The sequence below is a fragment of the Erythrolamprus reginae genome, chromosome 1, assembly GCF_031021105.1.
Source record: "Erythrolamprus reginae isolate rEryReg1 chromosome 1, rEryReg1.hap1, whole genome shotgun sequence".
Classification (NCBI taxonomy): domain Eukaryota; kingdom Metazoa; phylum Chordata; class Lepidosauria; order Squamata; family Dipsadidae; genus Erythrolamprus; species Erythrolamprus reginae.
Window position 1 is genome coordinate 143,178,022 of NC_091950.1, and position 23,272 is coordinate 143,201,293.

General features: G+C 41.6%; 1 protein-coding gene across 4 annotated transcripts in view; it reads left to right on the plus strand.

Moving 5' to 3' along the window:
- Positions 1 to 234: 234 nt before the first annotated feature.
- Positions 235 to 23,272, plus strand: part of SLC43A3 (solute carrier family 43 member 3) — a 66,822-nt gene continuing 43,784 nt past the window's right edge. The window contains exons 1-2 of one of the 4 annotated variants that reach the window (XM_070727335.1): positions 237 to 378; positions 22,821 to 22,949. In XM_070727335.1, coding sequence (XP_070583436.1) covers positions 22,912 to 22,949 — 38 coding nt within the window. In that variant the 5' untranslated portion in view covers positions 237 to 378; positions 22,821 to 22,911. Of the gene's footprint in view, positions 379 to 590; positions 699 to 22,820; positions 22,950 to 22,969; positions 23,021 to 23,272 lie in introns of those variants that run through there. The other 3 variants (XM_070727344.1, XM_070727351.1, XM_070727362.1) reach the window with 3 other exon arrangements.

Genomic DNA, 23,272 nt, shown 5'->3' on the forward strand with positions numbered 1-23,272 from the left:
TTGGCCGCTTCAGAGGCGACGAAGGACCCTCGGTGAAGCGCGCGGGGAAGGCTACAAAGCCCCCTCTGCCTCTTTGAGGCTCCCTCCGAGGGGCGTGAAACTCCGCCAGCCTCCTCTCGAAGGGCGGCGGCGTCGAGGCGGAGATGTGAGGCGTCCAATCGGAAAGAGTCGCCCCCCTCCCCCAGGGAACCGGGGGGCGGGGCTTGCGGCTTCCTTTCTCCGCTGCCTGTCAAAAGGGGGAGGAAAAAAAAAACCACCAGCAACCTGCAGGATAAGGGATTCGCGCCTTCAACCGCCCGGCCCATCTTGCCGGCGACCTGCGTTCCGCTTTTTGGGGAGGACGGAATGGCAGTGGACCTTTGACCTTTTAGGAAGGAGGTACGTTTCTAGGAGGTGGGGGCGCCCCTATATATATATAAAAGAGGTTTGAAGTATAAGGGAGCGTAAGTTTCACAAGCCAGCCGTGGTTCAATCTTTTGCCCGCTAATAGTTTAAGTGGTTTCACTTTAAGGGATCCAGGTGTTTCCTATTTCGACAACCTACCATCCGCAAAAGGACCTGCCATTAAACAGCTGCTCTCTTTAAAGTGCGGGAGAGTCTCGGGGGTACAAGGGAGTTGCAACGAAATCCCTCTGAGCTCAACCTTTGGGCTACGCCAGCCGCTTTGGAGCAATTTTTTGAGTGGGACATAACCGCTTGTAAGTAGAATTGGTGCGCTGGCTTACAACTCTCTCTGTTCCTAATTTCACGGGAGAACTTTTTAGTGTGTGTATTAGAGAGAGGGAGAAAATGAAGAGGGGGTGAAGGATGAGAGAGGGGGAGTGTTGAGTGAAGAACAGGAGTTGAAAAAAGTGCAAAATAAGATATTGGTTTATGAAATATTGAAAATGTATCTGTATCTTATTGATATGCACTGCTCAAAAGGATAAAGGGAACAATTAAACAACACAATATAACTCCAAGTAAATCAAACTTCTGTGAAATCAAACTGTCCACTTAGGAAGCAACACTGATGGACAATCAATTCCACATGATGTTGTGCACATTCAGCTTTGTACAGGACAAAGAATATTTCATTCATTCAGATCTAGGATGTGTTATTTGAGTGCTCCCTTTATTTTTTTTTTGAGCACTATATTTTAAGGCTTATGTGTTTTATTTAAAAAAATTGAATTTGTGGAGAAAAATAAAAAAATATTTTTTTGAGGGGGAGAAAAGAAAACGTTCCCCATGGAAGATGTTTTAAGACCTGAAGAGGTAATGCCAAATACCTCTCGATGAAAGAAAGAAAGAAAGAAAGAAAGAAAGAAAGCAAGAAAGCCTGGATAAGCAAAGGAGAGAGAAATAGTGTATAGAAGAAGCCTAACCAATCCAGCCTGAATTGATCACCAACTAGACATTTCTTTTCTTCAAACTGAGAGATTATTTGATTAGGTTTTTCCATACTTGGCTATTTTGGAAGGCATTAATATTGACATATATCCAAGAATCAATATATAGAGAGAGCTCTGTACAAAATTAAAATAGTTTCCCATTTCTCATTTGTTTTATCCTCTGAAAGAAAAGTTGAGAAATTGGGCTTTCCAATAAAGATGGATAAATAAATAAAGCTTTACAGTTGAACTTTGCAGAAGTTGATACTTAAACTCTCGTAGCAGTTTATGTAAGCATAAATGGTGAAATTGAATTTCTGGAAAGTTGTCAGAACAAATGTATATGCCTTAATATTGAGAAATTACTATTGGATTTCTTCCACAGCTGCTTTTTCTTGAAACACACAGAGGTTTTGTTGCTGTGAAGTAAAAGTCATGATGTACCATGGGGGGGGGGGTGTTCCTTGTTTGATAATCTATGTAAACCCAGAAAACCTCTCCAGCTGGAGACAAATGGGAGTTCGTTTGTTTTTGAAGAGGTGAAATGTTCTCAGAAAGCCTTACTGCTAAAGGCAAGCATACATTTTGCATTGTTTCCCTTTCTGAGAGAAGCAAGGAAGGAAGGAAGGAAGTTACAGTGTAGAGTATATCACAGGAAGTAAAACATCTCTACAGCTCCTTTAACTAGACAATCTTTGTGGTGTTGACTGCCTGACTTTGGTGCGACTTGCAAGCATGTGAAGTGACCTGTGTTTTGAGCTGGGACTGGGAGGGGGAGGGGGCAAAGTTGGGAGACCAACTTGCTTGATGAGAATTTGGCAGGGAGCAATGCTGGGAAGGGAACAGCTAAGGAAGTCTTTAGAACACATGATAGAGTCAGGTGCAGAAAATATTTACAATGATATGAAAGTTAGGAATACATTTAGGAACAGAATCATTTTGTGTGTGTGCTCAGCATTACATTGCCTTTGAAAAGTGCTCTTTGTCCTTTTCCCTCTGAAGTCCTGTCCACTGTTTGTGGTTCTGAAATGGCAGGCAGAGATAATGCAAGCAAAGCCAGTAGAAACCTATAGATTCTCCCCTTACAAGGGAGGGAAGAAATATGTCTGTCTGCCTTACTTTACTGTGTTTTGTAGGCTGGTTCAAGGGTACTGTCTTGTACGGTCATTTCCTTCTTTTTGACTACTTCAGTCATTGCTGAAATTGCATTAAAAAACTCTGCTGTTTTGCTCAACTCAGAAAACAGCTGCTTGAATAGGGCCCTTGGCTCCATGTTCCAGGGTGCTACAGATGTGGCTGTAGCACCAGAATGGATTTTTATTCTTTCAGCCAAATGTTCAGGATCAGGTTCCAAGCTAATGCAAATAAATATCACATGTAAGTGAGATCAGAGCTTGGGTAAAAAAAAAAAAAAATCCTATAGTAATCCTTTCACCAAAGTGGAATTGGTTCTGGTCTATGAATATGGGTATTAGAATGATTGTTGCACGCATTCCTGTTCCTCCCGATTTCTTTTGCTTCAGGTGCCAGACAACTGTGAAAGAGACATGTGTTTCAGGGGCCAAACCAGCTTTCCCTTTGCAAAGGAAAAGTCCCCCCTAACATACTTAAGGATTCACTAAGATATAGGCTGTGCTTGTACCCTTAAGCCATTCCATCTGCAATGAACGATTGACCTCTCCAGGTTCCTAAGAGGTCAGTAAGGGGCGTACATAAGTGCACTAGTGTGCCTTTCGTCCCCTGTCCAATTGTCTTTCCTTTATCTCATATATCATATATATTTTCTTCCTTTCATATATCTTCTCCTCTATTTTTACATATTATCTTTATATATACTGTACATTACTTCATGTCTATTCTCTTCCATATGTATTGTGTATTGGACAAATGAATAAATAAATAAAATAAATAAAATTTAAATATCTTCAGGTCAAGACACTATTTTATTTATTTTATTTTTATTACTTTGTCAAATAACTCAAGGTAGCAAACATATTTAATCATCTTTCCTCCTCTTATTTATCCTATAACAACAACTGCTGTAGGGTTGAGCTGGGGTAAGAGAGTAGCTATAAATGATAGTTGCTTCTTCCCTTCACTTTTTTTGATAGAAACAAATTAGCCATTGTTATAAAGAGTGATACAAGAGAGTGGACTATATTATTTAATCAATAGAACACTGACTAAATGTATCCATTTGGCTTTCATTGATTTTATTCTTACTTTAGCCAGCTAGCATCCCATAGTCTCTTGGGCATCCACAGTCGCCCCTGAGCTTTCCTGCATCTTCTCTCTTCAGGATCATTTTTGTTTCCTATTGTTCAACCCTTGGAATTCCTCCATAGATTGTGCCGTTTTGACTATACAGCCACCTTAAGAAAATATACAATGTGTACAACGAAGACCTATACCTACAGAGATTGTACTGGAAGTCTTCATTCCATTGTTTCTCCTGGCCATTATTTGATCACCTTTCCATTGTTTCACCTGGCCATTCTCTATGTATTCATAATAGAACTTTTATTCACTTTGTAGAAGAGGGCATGCGAAAAGGAAAAAGAAAAAAAAACCCCAGATATGATTTCTGAAGCAGGGGAAATTCCAGTAAGTTGAGCTTACTGTGGAGGGAGAACAAAATGTATGCCTTTGATTTCCCCTTTCTATTTAGAATAAAAAGATTGACTTTGCTGCATGTTGTTGAAAGCACAGCTTTTATGGAACATTTTGGCATTGTTTGGAAAATGCAGGACTCTCATGTTTAGAAAATGTATTTTTCCCCCCACATTTTTTCAAGGTTTGTACCACTGGCAACATTAGACAAGCCAATGAATTTAACAGAAACCCCATCTAAGCTTGTAGTGAAGGTTTAAATCCTAGATAAACTTTGATCTGTCTAAGATGGCCTGATGGACAGCAAAGCATCTTATGGCAACTTAACCATTGTATAAAAATTGTATAATTATAATTGTTATTATTTATTAGATTTGTATGCCACCCCTCTCCGAAGACTCGGGGCGGCTCACAACAGTAATAAAAAACAGTGTAACAATGGGACAAATCTAATAATAAAAAAATATATAATTGCCTAGAGGAGGAAATTTGAGCCATTTTAATATTGTGTATTGTCAGATCCAAATAACATGGCATAAAATATGGCTTCTTATAGAAACAACCAATTGTAGTTTATTCAATAATCCATGTCTAAGTGTGATTCTTTCATTCTCAGTATTTAATTTCCTTACTGCGGCCTCTAATTCAAGGCCAACTGAAATATATGCAATTTAAATTAAATGCATAAAACTGGCTCACAGTTTAACAATGCGATTTAAGTTATAGGACTGTTAGTTGTTCGTAATTGAGCGTTTTTAAATTTCACTTTCCTGGGCTTCCCAGGTAGCTCAAGGAAGCTACCCATCTTCCTTGAGCTACCTGCTTTTTCAAATCAGAGCCTCTAACAACTGTTTAGCAATTAGACTGTTTATCAAGTGTATTTGGCTCGATATACATATGTGCTATATCTTTGCTGCTTTTAGTTTGTGAATGATTAACTTCATGCACAAGAAGAAAAAAAGCAAGTGTATTCACCAGATAGGATTTCCTTTCAACATTTATACTGGTTCTAGGACTTGGAAAAAAGATGCTTTCAATCTGATGTGACAGATTGCTGGTGGACTGCCTCTCCATCATGCTCACTGGGCCTGTTGAAGCTTATTATGATATTATTCATTTGTTCCTTCAGAGAATTATCCTGTGTGTCATTTAAAGCCAAGAGATAAAAGCTTTATCTTATTACTTTTAAGGGTAGAACAATTGTAAATGCATGGAAAATATACTGCTCAAAGAAAATAAAGGGAACACTCAAATAACACATCCTCGATCTGAATGAATGAAATATTCTCATTGAATACTTTGTTCTGTACAAAGTTGAATGTGTACAACAGCATGTGAAATTGATGGTCAGTGTTGCTTCCTAGGTGGACAGTTTGTTGTCACAGAAGTTTGATTTACTTGGAGTTACATTCTGTTATTTAAGTGTTCCCTTTATTTATTTATTTTTTTGAGTAGTGTACTATTGGAAAGCTACTTTTATTCCTCATTTTCCTTTGGGAGTTTGTTACCAGCATCATTCTTGTACACCTTTTCAATAGGAATATTTGTTTGTTTGTTTTTATTTTTATTTTTATTTTTATTTATTTTTATTTTTATTTATATTTTTATTTTTATTTTTATTTTTATTTTTATTTTTATTTTTATTTTTATTTTTATTTTTATTTTTATTTTTATTTTTATTTTTATTTTTATTTTTATTTTTATTTTTATTTTTATTTTTATTTTTATTTTTATTTTTATTTTTATTTTTATTTATCTAGATTCTAGCCTAACTGTTGCAGTGTCCTACAGTCATGTGATCACGATTTGTGACCATCTCTGAAGATTTCCCACAGAGTCAATGGGGAGGTTGGCAGGAAGTCTCAAGTTGCAGACACAGTCTTGCTTAAGGACCTGCATAGCCAGGGATGGGCTGCTGGGGGTTAGCAGGGGTTCGAGAGAACCTCTAGCTAAGATTCTGTGCAGTACCAAGAACCCCCAAATCCCACTCCTGGCTAACCCCGTACCTCCTCCCCTCCTAGGAGTCCTCATGCAGCCTGCTTTGGATGCAGGTAAGTGCAGGGCACACCCAGAGGCTTGGGAGGGTGAAAAACAGGCCTACTGGAAGTTTGGGCAGGCCGGAAATGAGTCTGTTTCCAGCCTCTAGAGGGCTTCCGGAGCCTGGAGTGGCTGTTTTCCTGGAGGCTCAAGGAAAGGTTGAACCTGGGGAAGGCAAACATGCCCCCCACACCTGCTGTAGTGCAGGAGGCCGACTTGGCCACACCCACCATGGCCACGCCCACCAAGCAACTGGGCAGAGAACCCTTTGCTAAAAATTTTAAAGCCCACCCCTGTCATAGTCCTCATTTAATGAAAGCAACTGAACTGCCCAAATTGGCAATGATAAATGACACGTATGCCTTTTACAACCATATCATTTTTGATGAAAATTCTGGCCCAAGTTAGCATAACTAAGCAAGAACTACCCCTACCTTTTTCATGTATGCAAAATGTTAAATACAATTGATTTTAAAAATTAAAGAAAGTAGTAAATACCAGTAATTATTCTTGAACAGAAATAGACCTATTTTCCTCACAGTTCTCATATTTATACCATCATAATATAATCTAAGAAAAAAGTAAAATGTTAGATTTTTGTGACTTTCAATTGAAGACGAGAACAAAATAAGAATCTAAATATAGTAAAGCAAAAGAGTAAGCCCCTACAATGTTTGAAGTATTTCTAGAGGAAATACTAATTTTCTACTGCCTAACAGAGTGTGTCTTCCTGAGAATGGGCATTACCTTCAAAACAGTCTTGTTTTTGGGGGGGGGGGGGACCCAGATAAACTTTACAATGGATGAACCATTCATACAAGGCAGCCTTCCCCAATTTCTCCAAATCCAGCTTTCTGAATTCCCCAGCTCAGAGGTAGGCAAAGTGGGCTCTTCTATGACATGTGGACTTCAACTCCCAGAATTCCTGAGCTAGCATGATTGGCTCAGTTATTCTGGGAGTTTAAGTCCACAAGTCATAGAGGAGCCAACTTTGCCTATCCCTGCCACAGCTTGGCCATTGCTAAGAGTCCTGACAGTGGAAAGTTGGTCTGGAGCAGAGGTGGGTTCCTCCCAGTTCAGAGAAGATCTATACAACCAATAGTAACATGGCGGCCTGGGTTGCTGGAACTGGCAGTGACCCAGGCCTGCCATGCCCCTGAGCTGGTTACCTTGGCGATACCCTGGGCGGTGCCATCTTGTTTTTTGCACAGAAACCTTTTTTTAAAAAAAAATAGTACTGCGCATGCACAGGGGGTAATTTCTGGGAAGTGATGTGCGCGCATGCAAAATGTACACTTCCATTGCGATGCAAACTGATGGTGAAGGTAAATAGAACCCATCCTTATAATATTTATTTATTATTTATTTATTTATTGGACTTCTATGCAGCTCCTCTTTGTTTTTTTGTTTTTTTTGTTTTTTTTAACATGTTTTTATTATTTTTCTTCAAGACAAACAATACATACAACATTTAACATTAAAGGGGCTACCATCACTCTGCTAATCATAGAAGTCTAAATAATACCCCCAAAAAATGCTGACTATGTTCAGATCAGCACAGAAATACATTGTCTCTTGCTGTCAGGATTTTGATGATAAAAAAACTGAAATACACACTTTGAGTAGCACATCGCCTAATTTTATCTGGCAATATACTAACAAGTCTTTTAAGTCCCACTATTAGTCATTGATAAGAGAAATTGTGATTTTTTTAAAAAAATTCAGAGATACAGTATTTAGAAGCTGTCCAATTCCAAAATAACCCTGAGTGACTTACTAATAATAAAGAAATAAGAAATAAAACAAAAAAGGCAAAATCCTGTGACTAAATAAGCCCACTCTAACCAAAACATCACCCACAGGGCTAGAAGCTTTCTATACAATCCACTGAAGTCGGCATGTCTCCTTCTAACTAACCTTGCAGAAGTGGTATAATGATGACCTTTGGAAGTCGATTTATCTTGTACATCTTGGAAGGAAGATAGAGGATAAATATAATAAATAATATGCCTAAACAACTGCCAGTGAGTCTTTTTTTTATGTTGTATTGTTGCTGAACAAATCAAACCTGTTGAATGCATAGATCCCAAGGGAGCTGGGTAGACTGGGTAGAAGGAAAAGTAAGTGTATTTTATATGCAAGAGGATAGTTGTGTCTTAATGTTATTCCACATTAAGGGTGTTGAATAAACAGATGAAAGGGGCAAAGTCTTGTCAGGGATTAAAAAGGCCTTTTAAACTGTAAATACTGTAGCTAAATTCGGAAACATGCAGGCAGTGACGCTCTACGGAAGCAAAAGTTGGACTTTGAAGAAGCGGGATAGAAAGAATATTAATACTTTCGAACTCTGAAGGTTCCTGAGAATACCATGAATAACCAAGAGAGTGAACAAATGGATCATTAACACAGAGTTCTCATTTGAAGCAAAAATTACCAAGTTCAAATTATCACAAGCTCCCTAGAAAAGATTATAATACAGACAAAGGTGCAAGGAAAGAGAAAAACAGGATAACCAGCAGAAAAATAGATGTGTTCGATTAACAGCAGTGATGAGTGAACAGTTGGAAGACCTAAAGGACCAAACCATCTTTGTTAAATATCTATTTATGGGCTCGCTAAGACTCAACACTGACTCAATGGCATGTAAACAGTCAATCAACATAGTTAAACAAAATAACAAACTAAAAAAATAAGTTGCTTATAGTTTAGAATAATACAAGTCCCCAGCCTGGAAATGAAACAGTGCTAACAGAGTTCTGGACATGGAGATTCTTGGTTTTTATCTGGAGATGCCTAAATGATAGTTCTGCAACCTCATCTTGATGGAAATACAGCATGAATTCTATTGAGTCTCTGAGAATCTTACCCACTCAGATTGAAGATTAATCCCTGCAATTTTTTAGAGGAGTAACTGGGGATCCCTGCCACTCCTAAGGTTGTGCAGAGTAGCTGATGATGCAGTTTCTTAGTAGCAGATCATGCTCTTTGAAAAACCCGGTGACTTGCACTAAGTAATGCCTCTAAAATTCTGGCTTTCAAGAAAGTCTTGTTCTACAGAGAATAGATTATATTAGACTTTTTCTGGGGACAATCAGATGAAATATGGAGCATTGATTATTACTGAGTCCTTGTCAGAGTGGTGCCGGTTGGTCAACAAATAATCGTACACTGAATCTTTCAGGAGTGGGTCTTCTCCGGGTCCTGTCAACTAAACAATGTCGCTTGGCGGGACCCAGGGGAAGAGCCTTCTCTGTGGCGGCCCCGGCCCTCTGGAACTAACTCCCCCCAGAGATTAGAATTGCCCCCACCCTCCGTGCCTTTCGTAAGCTTCTTAAAACCCACCTCTGCCACCAGGCATGGGGAAACTGAGATACCCTTTCCCCCTAGGCCTTTACAATTTTATGCATGGTATGTCTGTATGTATGTTTGGTTTTATAATAAGGGTTTTTAACTGTTTTAATATTGGATTGTTATATGCTGTTTTTATTACTGTTGTTAGCCGCCCTGAGTCTACGGAGAGGGGCGGCATACAAATCCAATAAGTAAGTAAGTAAGTAAGTAAGTAAGTAAGTAAGTAAGTAAGTAAGTAAGTAAGTAAACAAACAAATAAACAAACAAATTATACACATTCATACATACTCCATTTTTCCAAAAATAAGGCCTATACAGAAAATAAGACCTAACATGTTTTTACACTTGCACCTAATATAAGACCTGCCCCCCCATCAAAATAAGCCCTACTTAAGAGCCTGCACAGCTGCCCACCCATTCCATCTGGTTTCTCACAGTGCCATGGCAATGAAGTGGGGGCATGGAACTGCCCCATGTGCTCTGCACTAGCTTACATCAGGCTCCCTGTGATCAAGCCATCCATGCCCCGACACCTGCCTGGTGACAGCAGCACTGGCAGCCATGCGCAGAGGGATCCCTTGTGGCCGCCTTTCTACTTCTTCTGCTTGCTCGTGGCCGCAATGGAGCAGGAGGCTGAGCTGTGTGCTGGGGCCGTGGCCGTGAGCTGAGGCAGGTGTAGGTGGCTTGGCTGCAGGGGCCCTGAGGTAAGCCAGTGCAGAGTGCGTGAGGCAGCTCCACCCCCTGCTTCGCCTCGTGGCTGTGGCATCGGCACATCTCTCGGCTTCCTTCTCGGTTGCGGCAGCGAGTAAGTAGAAGAAGCGGGCCAGCGACCATGTGGGCTCCTGCTGAACACGGCTGCTAGTGCTGCCGTCATGAGGTGAGGCAGGTGTCAGGGCATGGGTGGCCTCATTGCAGGGGACCTGAGGTAAGTCAGTGCAGGGTGCATGGGGCACTCTAGCGCCCCCTTGCAGTAGTGCTGGCATGTTGCGTGGCCTGCTCCATTGCGAGCAAGCAGAAGTGGGCTTCCCATACATGGGAGGAAAATAAGCCTTAGTGGAAATAAATACCTGGTCTTATTTTTGGGAAAACATTGGTGTATGCATGCATACATACACGTCTACATACTTACATCTCCAGCTCTCAAAAAGTGCTGCTGGTGGTGATTTATTTATTTTTTTAATAAAACATGTGAGTTTCTTCTGGTTTTAGGTTATTTTAGACATGTTGGAAGAAGTAACTTTCTTTACTAGTGTTCTGTCGGGCTCTCTGGTAGACTCTTCCCAAAAATTCACAGGTACAAATTTCAGACACACACACGTTTGAAAATTCAAAACAATGTTCTTTATAATGAAAATTCACTTAACCTAAGCCCTCTTTTGGTATAGCAAAGAGCACTCATCTCCAAACAAACTGGTAATTTGTACAAGTCCCTTATCAGTTCTGTGATACTTAGCTTGCAGCTGTGAGGCAATTCACAGTCCTTCTTCTTTCACAAAGTGAAACACACTTTGCTCTGGTTTAGTTTCAAAGCAGGGAAAAATCAGCACACAAAAGGTCAAAGTCAGTAAAGCAGTCACGAAACACAAGGATCAGATAATCCTCCACAATGGCCAAACCCACAGGCTGCTCTTTATAGCAGCCTCACTAATTACCACAGCCCCACCCAACCACAGGTGGCCTCATTTTCTTTGATAATAATCTCTCAGTTGTTGTTGCCTATGCATCGCTCTGTGCATGCGTGGCTGTATCATTAACTCTTGTTCTGAATCCAAGGAGGAGCTAGATAATTGATCTCCTTCTGAGCTGTCTGCCACACTCTCCTCCTCCCTGTCACTCATGTCTTCTTGGTCAGAGGAGCCTTCATCAGCAGATTCCACCGGGGGCAAAACAGGCCTGCAGCATGTGGATGTCTCCCCCACATCCACAGTCCTTGGGGCAGGAGCAGGGCCAGAGCTAACCACAACTAATAGAACACTATGGGATCAGGGTTTATAGTTTTGATGACCAGATAGAAGACATTATTGAAAAAAGAGTCATGGTGTAATGTTAGGGAGAGACGTCAATTTATAATCGTAACTGCTGTAAGGAAGATTGAAAGCTACTTCTTTTTTCCTTTGTCCCTGTTTTTCTGCTCTTCTTTTCCTTAGTGCATTTTTAGCCTCTTCTGGGTTTTTTTTCTTTTGTTCTTTTTTGCTCGGTTTTAATTTAGTTTAGTTTATTCTTCGGTTTAAAGTGCTACTATAGGAACTGATTACCTTTCCTCCGCTTTTTGTTCTAGAATGTATATTGTGTGGGTGTGGGTGTCCATGATTTGTGCACTGTTATCATACTCCCTAGAATGATAAGAATGTGTATAGTTGCCGTGCGATATTGAGGGAAGTGTACATTTTTGGCAAGAAGGTGTGGGTGACAAAGTTTGATATTTGCCCTGCTACACATTTATTTATTAATTTGTTTATTAAATCAGTTTATATGCCACCTGTTAAGTATAGAAACATAGAAACATAGAAGACTGACGGCAGAAAAAGACCTCATGGTCCATCTAGTCTGCCCTTATACTATTTTCTGTATTTTATCTTAGGATGGATATATGTTTATCCCAGGCATGTTTAAATTCAGTTACTGTGGATTTACCAACCACATCTGCTGGAAGTTTGTTCCAAGGATCTACTACTCTTTCAGTGAAATAATATTTCCTCACGTTGCTTTTGATCTTTCCCCCAACTAACTTCAGATTGTGCCCCCTTGTTCTTGTGTTCACTTTCCTATTGAAAACCCTTCCCTCCTGGACCTTATTTAACCCTTTAATATATTTAAATGTTTCAATCATGTCCCCCCTTTTCCTTCTGTCCTCCAGACTATACAGATTGAGTTCATTAAGTCTTTCCTGATACGTTTTATGCTTAAGACCCTCCACCATTCTTGTAGCCCGTCTTTGGACCCGTTCAATTTTGTCAATATCTTTTTGTAGGTGAGGTCTCCAGAACTGAACACAGTATTCCAAATGTGGTCTCAACAGCGCTCTATATAGCGGGATCACAATCTCCCTCTTCCTGCTTGTTATACCTCTAGCTATGCAGCCAAGCATCCTACTTGCTTTTCCTACTGCCCGACCACACTGCTCACCCATTTTGAGACTGTCAGAAATCACTACCCCTAAATGCCAAGCATAAGTTACTGGGGAGAATTCAAAAGTTCATGGTTTTGCATATTCTGTTCTGATTGGTTGGTTGCTTTGGCGCTAAAATTGTAACACTGTCAAAGTTGCCTGTTGCAGGGGCTGGTTAGTATAAATACTTAGAGATGCGGCATACGATCGCTCATGCCTAGACTTGTTATTTAGAATCCATATAGCAATACCGTTCCTGTCAGACAATAAACTCTGAGATACTGTTCCAGCCTGGTCCGAAAGTTATTTCACTAGGGCAGTGATGGCAAACCTTTTTTCCTCGGGTGCCAAAAGAGCGTGCACATGTGCTATCATGCATGTGTGAGTGCCAACCACCCATAATTCAATGCCTGGGGAGGGTGAAAACAGCTTCCCCCACCCCCATGGAGGCCCTCTGGAGGCCAGAAATGGCCTGTTTCCCAACTTCTGGTGGGCCCAGTAGACTCGTGTTTCATCCTCTCTAGGCTCCAAAGGCTTCCTTGCAGATAGGGGAGGGTAAAAACGCCCTCCGCCGTCCCTCTGGAAGCTCTCTGGAAACCAAAAACACCTTCCTAGAGCCTCTGTGCAAGCCAAAAATCAGCTGGCAAGCATACATATGCACATTGGAGCTGAGCTGGAGCAATGGTTCATCTGCCAGCAGATATGGCTCCGCATGCCACCTGTGGCACCCATGCCATAGGTTCGCCGTCACTGCCCTAGGGACTCTAAGTGGCTTACAACAAAAGTTAAAACATAAAAAATAAGATTAATTTAAAAGCTCTAAAAATCAATTAAAATCCCACAATTAAAAAAAACATAGATACCATTTATGGCTAGAACTCAATAACACATCATCGGATCAACAGCCCCAGGCCTTGCGGAATAGCTGGGTTTTTACAGCTTTCCAGAAGGCCAGTAGGGTGGGGGCAGTCTGTATCTCAGGAGGTAATTGGTTCCAGTGGGTCGGAACAGCCACACAGAAGGCCCTCCCCCATGGACCCGCCAGTTGATGCTGTTTAGTTGATAGGACCTGGAGAAGACCAACTCTGTGGGCCTTTATCTGTCACTGGGAGCTATGTGATAGGCGGCTGTCTCATAGATAGTCTGGCCCTAAGCCATGTAGGGCTTTAAAGGTAATGACCAACGCCTTGAATTGCGATCAAGAGCCAATGCAGTCCATAGAGGATTGGTGTAACGTGGGTGTACCTACATGCACCCACAACAGCTCTCGTGGCTGCATTCTGGACCAACTGTAGTTTCTGAACATTCTTCTGGGTAGCCCCATGTAAAGTGTGTTGCAATCATCTAACCATGAGGCGATAAGGGCATGAGTCACCGTGAGAAGGGCTCCTGATCCAAGTAGGGTCAGAATTATTATTATTATTATTATTATTATTATTATTATTATTATTATTATTATTATTAATTAGATTTGTATTCCGCCCCTCTCCGCAGACTCGGGGCGGCTAACAACAATGATAAAAAACAGCATGTAACAATCCAATTAATAAAACAACTAAAAACCTTCATTATAAAACCAAACATACACACAAACATACCATGCAAAACTTGTAATGGCCTAGGGGGAAGGAATATCTTAATTCCCCCATGCCTGGCGATAAAGGTGGGTCTTGTGTAATTTGCGAAAGACAAGGAGGGTGGGGGCCGTTCTAATATCTGGGGGGAGTTGATTCCAGAGGGCCGGGGCTGCCACAGAGAAGGCTCTTCCCCTGGGGCCCGCCAAACGATATTGTTTGGTTGATGGGACCCGGAGAAGGCCAACTCTGTAGAACCTTATCGGCCGCTGGGATTCGTGTGGTAGAAGGCGGTTCCGGATGTAATCTGGCCCAATGCCATGTAGAGCTTTAAAGGTCATTACCAACACTTTGAATTGTGACCGGAAACCAATCGGCAGCCAGTTGATGCAGAAGGCGAACCTGTGCAAAGGTCCCCCTAGCTGCAGCTGTCAGATGTTGGTCTAATTTTAGCTGTGAGTCTAGGAGGACACCCAAATTGTGAACCTTTTCTGAAGAGGTAATTTTTCCCCTCCAAGAACCAAGAACCATTTTTCCCCTCCAAGAACCCATATAATCCTTCAGAGGCAACACCCACAGCCATTCAGTCTTGTCAGGGTTAGGTCTGAGCCTGTTTACTCCCATCCAGACTCTCACAACCTCCAGGCACTGGCACACCACATCCACTGCTTCACTGAACTGACACGGGGTGGATATATATAACTGGATGTTGTCAGTATACTGTTGGTACCTCACCCCGTGTCGTCGGATGATCTCACCTAACGGTTAAATAGGAGAGGAGAGAGGACCGAATCCTGAGGCACCCCACAAAGGAGGGGCCTGGGGGTCGACCTCTGTCCTCCCACCAACACTGACTGCGATTGACCAGAGAGATAGGAGGAGAACCACTGGATCAAAGTGCCTCCAACTCCCAACTCCCTTAGTTATCGCAGAAGGATACCGTGGTCAATGGTTTTATGTAATGAAATAAATTCACATTGAATATGAAATTTGATTTCTCAGAATCCTGAATGGCAGTTTCTCCAGCCTATGAGATTTAATTTCTGAATTTTATTATGTTTATGTTCATTAAGGACAGCACTGAATGTTGCAGGTAGGACAATGGCAGACAGTCTTACAAATAAATATCTATTTGTTCTGTGACAATTTATAGCAGCATGTGAACATTACAGGTTTGGTTGGTTTTGACAACAAGGCATGAAAAATTAACTGGTAGTCATTTTCCTATAGACTAAAAAGTAGGTTCTTCTTCCTCTTTGCCTAGGCTAGTTCAATTTCTCCTTAACTACAAAGCTATATTCAGCATGAGGTTGACCATATAAAGCATTTCTGGATACATAGTTTATTACCTCTATGGAATTGAACATTTATTTGTCTCAACTATGTTTTTCAAGATGTCAGCCTCAACAACATGACCAGGTTATCATTTGAATCATGAGTTTCTTTAGAAAATATAGAACTTTTTTTTTAAAAAAACTTTCCCTCCATAGATAGAGTTACTCTTACCAGTAGTCCTTGACTTACCACAATTGAGCCCAACAACATGAGTCTGCAGAGAGGGGCAGCATACAAATTCAATAAATAAATAAAAATAAATAAATAAATAAATAAACAAGAAAGAAAGAAAGAAAGAAAGAAAGAAAGAAAGAAAGAAAGAAAGAAAGAAATATGGCAAATTTGACACCTGTACCTTAAACCAGGGGTCTCCAACCTTGGCGACTTTAAGCCCGGTGGACTTCAACTCCCAGAATTCCCCAGCCAGCTTCTGGGAGTTGAAGTCTGCCAGGCTTAAAGTCGCCAAGGTTAAAGACCCCTGCCTTAAACCATCTCATAGTGAAATGACTATGCTATGTAGTACCTCCTATGGCAAATGGGAAACATTTGTTGACTTTGCACCATTTTACGGCCTTTCTTGCCACCGTTGTTAAATGAATCACTGCAGTTGACAAGTTAGTAACCCAGTTGTTAAGTGAATCTGGCTTCAGAAGGTCGCAAAAGGTGATCACATGACCTTGGGACACAGCAATGGTCATAAATGTGAACCAGTTGCCAAGCATATGAATTTTGATCATATGATCATGGGCGTGCTACAAAGGCCATAACTGTGAAAAACAGTCATAAGTCACATTTTTCAGTGCTTTAGGATAGGATAGGATAGGATTTTATTGACCAACTGTGATTGGACACACAAGGAATTTGTCTTGGTGCACACGCAGCAAGATTTGTCAAGAATAATAAGGTACAACACTTAATGATAGTCTGGTCCAGGTACATTGCAACTTTGAACAATCATTAAATGAGCTGTTGTAAGTTGAAGACTACCTGTAATAAGACTTCTTTGCCATACTTTATTTTTGACAAACACATGTTGGCTTCTGGTTATAACTTTGCTTGCCTCTAGGTACTTGCACATTTGTTGCTTGATTTGATAAGAGCCAGGGTGGCACAGTGGTTAGAGTGCAGCACTGCAGGCTACTTCAGGAAACTGCTAGCTGTAGTTCAGCAGTTCAAATCTCACATTCCTCAAGGTTGACTCAGCCTTCCATCCTTCTGAGATGGGTAAAATGAGGATCCAAATTGCTGGGGGCAAAATGTTGATTCTATAAACCGCTTAGAGAGGGCTGTAAAAACACAATGAAGTGGTGTATAAGTCTAAATGCTATTGCTATTAGCTTTTCCAGGAACTTCTCAGGTATTGATGTCAGACTGATTGCTCTGTAGTTTCCTGGATCCATCCTCCCCACCTTTTGGGGGGGGGAGATAGGAACTATTACAGCTCTTTTCCCATTCCCTGGTAGTTCTCCAGAACTCCAGTACCTTTGACAGATATGGGTCAGTAGTTTCAAGATCACATCTGCCAGCTCCTTCAGAATCCTGGAGTGTAATTCATCTGGTCCTGGTGATTTGAACTTCTCTAATCAAAAGCTGCTCTGAATTTTTAGGTAAAGGAGATTTGTGGTCTCTGGATATCTGTATTAGGTTGAATTGCAGTTTTTATAAACATGATGCTTTGCATAAAGTACAATTATCTGCCTTTTACTAAACAGTGCCATGATTTACAGATTCTGCTATGTCAAACACATAGTGGTTTGTTATGATGTATGTAGCCATGTGGGTACATAGACAATCATTCCTGAAAGGTGCCTTGTTCCTGACGTTTAATGGAAGATGGGCAAGGCTAGCATTTTGTTAAGATATTCATGAACTGGGAGACCCAGGTTAACAAGGTTAGCCAATGAATAGGCATATCAAATAAGTCACCCAATGGGACTTCTGGATCTGTGCAAAGAATCAAAACTGGAACTTAAGCTTAAGGCTGGCCAAGGTTCAGCTCACTCTGTACTCTCTCTCTCTGAACTCTGCTGAAATGAAACTAACTGTTCTCTGCTGTCTGTAATTGCTTGAAGAACTCTGCTTATTGTATCGTAAATTCATCTGTTACTATGATTTATTTATTTATTTGTTTGTTTGTTTGTTTTTGTTTGTTTATTTATTTATTTATTTGTATGCCGCCCCTATCCGCAGACTCGGGGCAGCTAGCAACAATGATAAAAAACAACATGTAACAATCCAATTTAATAAAACAACTAAATTATTGAATCCAGCTGAATCAATCATCTGTGTGTGGTTCTAGTTTTGATTTTTGCAACAAAATTTAATAATAATAATAATAATAATAATTAATAATTTATTAGATTTGTATGCCACCCCTCTCTGAAAACTCGGAGGGCAAAATACATTTGACCTTGCTTTTAGTCATTGTACATATCTTCTGTGTGGATACTCTCATTACTACACTCTTGAGGCACAGTATTTAGCAAGAAAGCAAAGTTGTATGGGTGAGATTGTAATGCAGAGACAGTAGACATTTAAGAAATTATTGCAAACAGATTTATCATTATAGCAAGCAGAGATTTGGGTTAAGGCATCAGGTGTAGAGTGTAAGGTCTAGTTTTATTAGACACAAATCCAACTGGGTGATCTTGGCACAGTCACTTTTTCTCAACCCTAGGAAAAAGCAGGAAATAGCAAATCTCTTCTCGAAAAACTTGCCAAAAATACCTGCAGGGACTTGTCCAGATAATTTCTGAGAACTGGACATACCCTGTTTCCCCGATAGTAAAACACCCCCGATTGTAAGACGCATCGGGGGTTTCAGGGGGGTCGGCTAATATAAGCCGTACCCCGAAAGTAAGACATATGTCTTACTTTCGGGGAAACACGGGGGTATTGCCGCCTCCCTCTCATCTAGCTGCGTGCCGCCTCCTGCCCACGTCCGCACCGTCCCCCTCTCCATACGTCGCCACGTCTGCCGCCTCCGTCTGATCCAAATGAGCGCCGCCTCCTGCCCACTTCCGCGCCACCCCCCCTCCATACGTCACCGCGTCTAAATGTTAATTTTATGGTTAAAACAAAAAATTCGACAATTTTTTTCCAATATAAGACATACCCCGAAAGTAAGACATAGTGGGGCTTTTGGGGATAAAAAGAAAGTAAGACACTGTCTTACTTTCGGGGAAACACGGTAGCTGAGTGGAAGAGAAAAGGGAGAACTTTATGCTCCCTTCCGATGTATGGCGTTCTATTTTCAAAATCATATAGAAACAATCCATGTCAAAAGGATGGTTGCAGCTGTCTTTGTCCTTTCCTCCTGCTGGATGAAGTGGAACGTTTAGTCCATCCTAAGTTTAAGGGGCGGACAATACTTATTGTTCTGCCTGACCGGCCTCAAGCAATGATTAATGGTCCAGAAAAGAAGGTCAAACACACACGTGGATAGTTAATCAGCAAACTTGTATTTAAACAGTAAAGAAAAAAGACTAAAGCAAATGGTCCTTACTTTCAGGAGAAACCAAGAGGATTTGTTGCAAAATTCAATCAGCTACAAAGTTCAGTGAAAAGCCAACCCATACAAAAGTCACAGAGCAGAAATAGTCCAAGAGTCTCTGAATATTCACAGCACAAAAGCAGCAGCTTGTCCCAGAGCGTTCAACTCCCCCAATGCTGAAGTACAATCCACGAGCAGGAACTTCAGAGCAGGAACTTCAGAGCAGGAACAAACCACAAACCACCCAGATAATCAGCCACAGTTTGCCTTGGCCCAGTTCCCTTTTTATGCTGTTTATCCCTCATTAAGGGAACCACACCCAGCCCAGGTGTGTTTCTCCTACTTCTTAAAGCGACCCCTTCTTTGTAAGGCCCTACGGCTGTGTAAATTGATGTATTGTCCTGCAGACGAGCTGAGAGAAGATAAACTGTCTGATGAATTGCCAGCCCCTTCCCCTGAACTGTCTGCCAATTCGTCCTGGCTCTCTGCCCCATCTTCCTGACAGCTGGCTACATCTTCCTGGCTGTCAGCTGCATCATCCTGGCTGTCAGCCAGGCTTTCACAGTCACTGTGTGCTGCGTCTCCCCCATCTGTGGGGGCAACAGCTGGCCCATGCCCAAACACAACACTTATGGTGAAGGTTCTTGGGCCACGATCGGTTGCTATAAGTATGCTATAGTATGAGCTGAGTTTTCATGTTCGCTGCTCGTCTCCATTGTGCGTTCCCTAGCCATTGTTTTAAAACGTGCAAACTTAAATGTAGTTGGGGACGGAATTACACGGATAAACTTGCAGAACTGCTGCAAAGATTAGAGATTGGTAAAATTGAACAGGTCCAAAGACAGGCTACAGAAATGGTGGAAGGTCTTAAGCATAAAACGTATCAGGAAAGACTTAATGAACTCAATCTGTATAGTCTGGAGGACAGAAGGAAAAGGGGGGACATGATCAAAACATTTAAATATGTTAAAGGGTTAAATAAGGTTCAGGGGGGAAGTGTTTTTAATAGGAAAGTGAACACAAGAACAAGGGGGCACAATCTGAGGTTAGTTGGGGAAAAGATCAGAAGCAACGTGAGAAAATATTATTTTACTGAAAGAGTAGTAGATGCTTGGAACAAACTTCCAGCAGACATAGTTGGTAAATCCACAGTAACTGAATTTAAACATGCCTGGGATAAACATATATCCATCCTAAGAGAAAACACAGGAAATAGTATAAGGGCAGACTAGATGGACCATGAGGTCTTTTTCTGCCATCAGTCTTCTATGTTTCTATGTTTCTAAGCTATTCTAGACATCTTTAACAATACCTACCTTTAAACTGTAAACTGCAAATAGTCATTCAACAGTTATTAAGCAATAATTAATTGTTGAACCTATGGTCAAATGGTACAAAAGGCTGAGCTCTGGAGGAGGACCTCTTCTGCCTCTAGATAATTTCTGATCACCTCCCATTGGATTGTTTGGTTGCCCGCCTCTCCTTTTACTTTGCTTAGCCTGGAGGCAATGATAAGGGACAAAGAGGCACCAGCCTTTCCTTCTTGCTTGATAGGGGCAGGGAGAAGAACTTTGTTATGGTGCAAATATTAGAGGAGCTGGCTGGGGAAGAGAAAAAGGAAACATGTAGATTCCTATGCACTTTTTAATCTGGGAAGAAATGGCCCTTGCATAGCAAAATCATAAAATATCGTAAGAGTAAAAATTTTCATGCAGTGTATAGTTCTATGTGTGCATTTCTGGAAGTGATCTTTTGAGGTGAAAACAGAAGTGTGGAGACTGTCATTAATCCTATTTGAGAAAGGTTAGTACAGGGGTGGGCAAAGTTGGATCTTCTATGACTTGTGGACTTCAACTCCCAGAATTCCTGAGCCAACCATGCTAGCTCAGGAATTCTGGGAGTTGATGTCCACATGTCATAGAAGAACCAACTTTGCCTATCCCTGGGTTAGTGGATAAAGAGCACCTGTAGCGCTTTGTGGCTAAACACTGCTGCTGACAACAGTTGTGAGGCTGCAAGCCCTTTGTCGTTTGCAACTAAACATCCAGGTTTCCATATTTCTGGCCCAAACAGCAGTGGTTGTCTTGTCCAAGCCATGATAACATCAAATGCATCACTATTTCATTATACTCATAAAGCAAAAAAAAAGTTGTTTCACCTGCATGATGATTCCATAACACCTGAGATCTCCCTTGTCTTCTACTGTGGAAATCAATGCATTTACAAAATAAGACTGCAGTTCACAATATTCTAGGTAGATCATGCATCCACCATTTTTCATCCCCTTTCCCACGTTTAAACACCATAGTCTAAAGCAGAGGTCTTCACCCTTGGCAACTTTAAGACTTGTGGACTTCAAGTCCTAGAATTCTATGCTGGCTGGAGAATTCTGGGAGTTGAAGTCCACAAGTCTTAAAGTTGCCAGGTTTGGGGGCCATGTTCTAAATCAGACCTGGGCAAGAGGCGGCCCCGTGGACCGCATGCGGCCTGCCCACTGTCTGTGACCGGCCTGCCGCTATCTGTGAAAAATGTCTCGGGGCTGTGGTGGGAGCCTGGAAACAGCGGTCTGGAGGCAGCCGCGCAGCTCCTCTGCCCGAGGGAGGCTCAGGACATTGACAATAAGGTGAGCGCTAGGCGATGAGATCACTGTGGGTGATGTCGGGAGCCCAAGAGAGATGCTTTGGCAGAGCCAAGCGAGTGGCCGAAAGAGGGAGAAGCAGCAGCGGTGGCGATTGAGGTGCAGGCGGGCGAAGGAATTGGCGGTAGCGGAGGAAGGAGAGGAAGAAGGAGAAGCAGTGGCGGCAGTGGAGGGGGGCAGCAGCGGGCCAGGAAGAGCTAGGGAGGCCTCCTCTGCGCAGGCGCACCGCAGGCCCACTCCATGACGAAGCGTTAGTCCGGCCCTCTAAAACCATCCCAATTTCTCATGCAGCCCCATGGCAAAATTAATTGCTCACCCCTGTTCTAAATCAGAGCTGAGGAAGCTAACAGTAGATCCAGTGAGTCTTTCTACACTTAATCTTTGAGGAGGAGGACTTGAAGGGGGAAAAGGTGCAACAGTTTAAAGAAATACTGCCACATGAATCCCAGTGGCCGGTTAGATCCTACAGAATTGGCCTTCTCCAGGTCCTGTCAACTAGACAATGTCGTTTGGCAGGACCTAGGGGAAGAGCCTTCTCTGTGGCGGCCCCGGCCTTCTGGAATCAGCTCCCTCTGGAGATTCGTACTGCCCCCAGCCTCCTTGTCTTTCGTAAGAGTTTTAAGATTCATTTATGTCATCAGGCCTGGACCAATGAGATCTTAGCCCCTGGCTAACGAATGATTATATGATTGTTGTATGAATGGGTGTGATTGACTTTAATATTTAGGGAGTTTAGATAGCTATGTTATTGTAATTTACTGCTTTTTATATGTTGTAAGCCGCCCTGAGTCTTCGGAGTGGGGTGGCATAGAAATCCAATAAATCAATAGATAGATAGATAGATAGATAGATAGATAGATAGATAGATAGATAGATAGACAGACAGACAGACAGACAGACAGACAGACAGACAGACAGACAGACAGACAGATAGATAGATGCTTGCAATCCTCACTTACCCCACATATACTCTGTCATATTTACCTGTAGCAAAATGAATGTTTGTAAGTCTGCTCCCAGGAATATTAATGAGAATGGCATGTGATATAACTTAGTACAGTGAGCTGATACAGAAGCCTAGGCATTAATTTGTGAAAATATGAAATGTCGGTATATCATGATGTTTCTATTACTGTCTGCAGAATCGATATAGGTTTCCACAATTCAGTTTCTCATGTTGCTTCATCCATTTCCTTCCTGTGAGAAGGGAGGAGACTCAAGGGAGGAGGCATAAATCGTTCACTCTGTTGCACATGATAGCTAGATGTGGTCAAGGATCAGTTTCTGCTTTCTCCTACAGATGATCCCTCTGAGCCATACGGTCTTCACTTGGAAGAGCTTCCTCTCTTGAGAAATCCATCTGCCTCCCATATTCTTTCCAAGAACATTTTATGGAGAACAAAACTGATCCTGCTGCTGAGAATACTAGGTAGGTCAGAGATCGGTACACTCTTCTCTTCATTTTTGGTTGTTGCACAGCCTAAAATAAGCTTGACATAGGTACGTGTTTTGGAGAATTATACAATTCTGAAAACAAATGTAGTGAAAGTAAGAAAGACCAGAGGCTGTGAGGGATCAGGGGTTCTGTGAGGTTGAAAATAACTTAAATGTGAGTTAAAGTGATGGGAGTTTCAATGGGTAGAACGGATAATATTATGGAGACGTATCTGATGAGAGTGAAGACGATGGAGCTCTGTTGGGAGGGCAGTTGATTATTAAGAGCTGGGAAATATCCTAATAGGGTGATTCCAG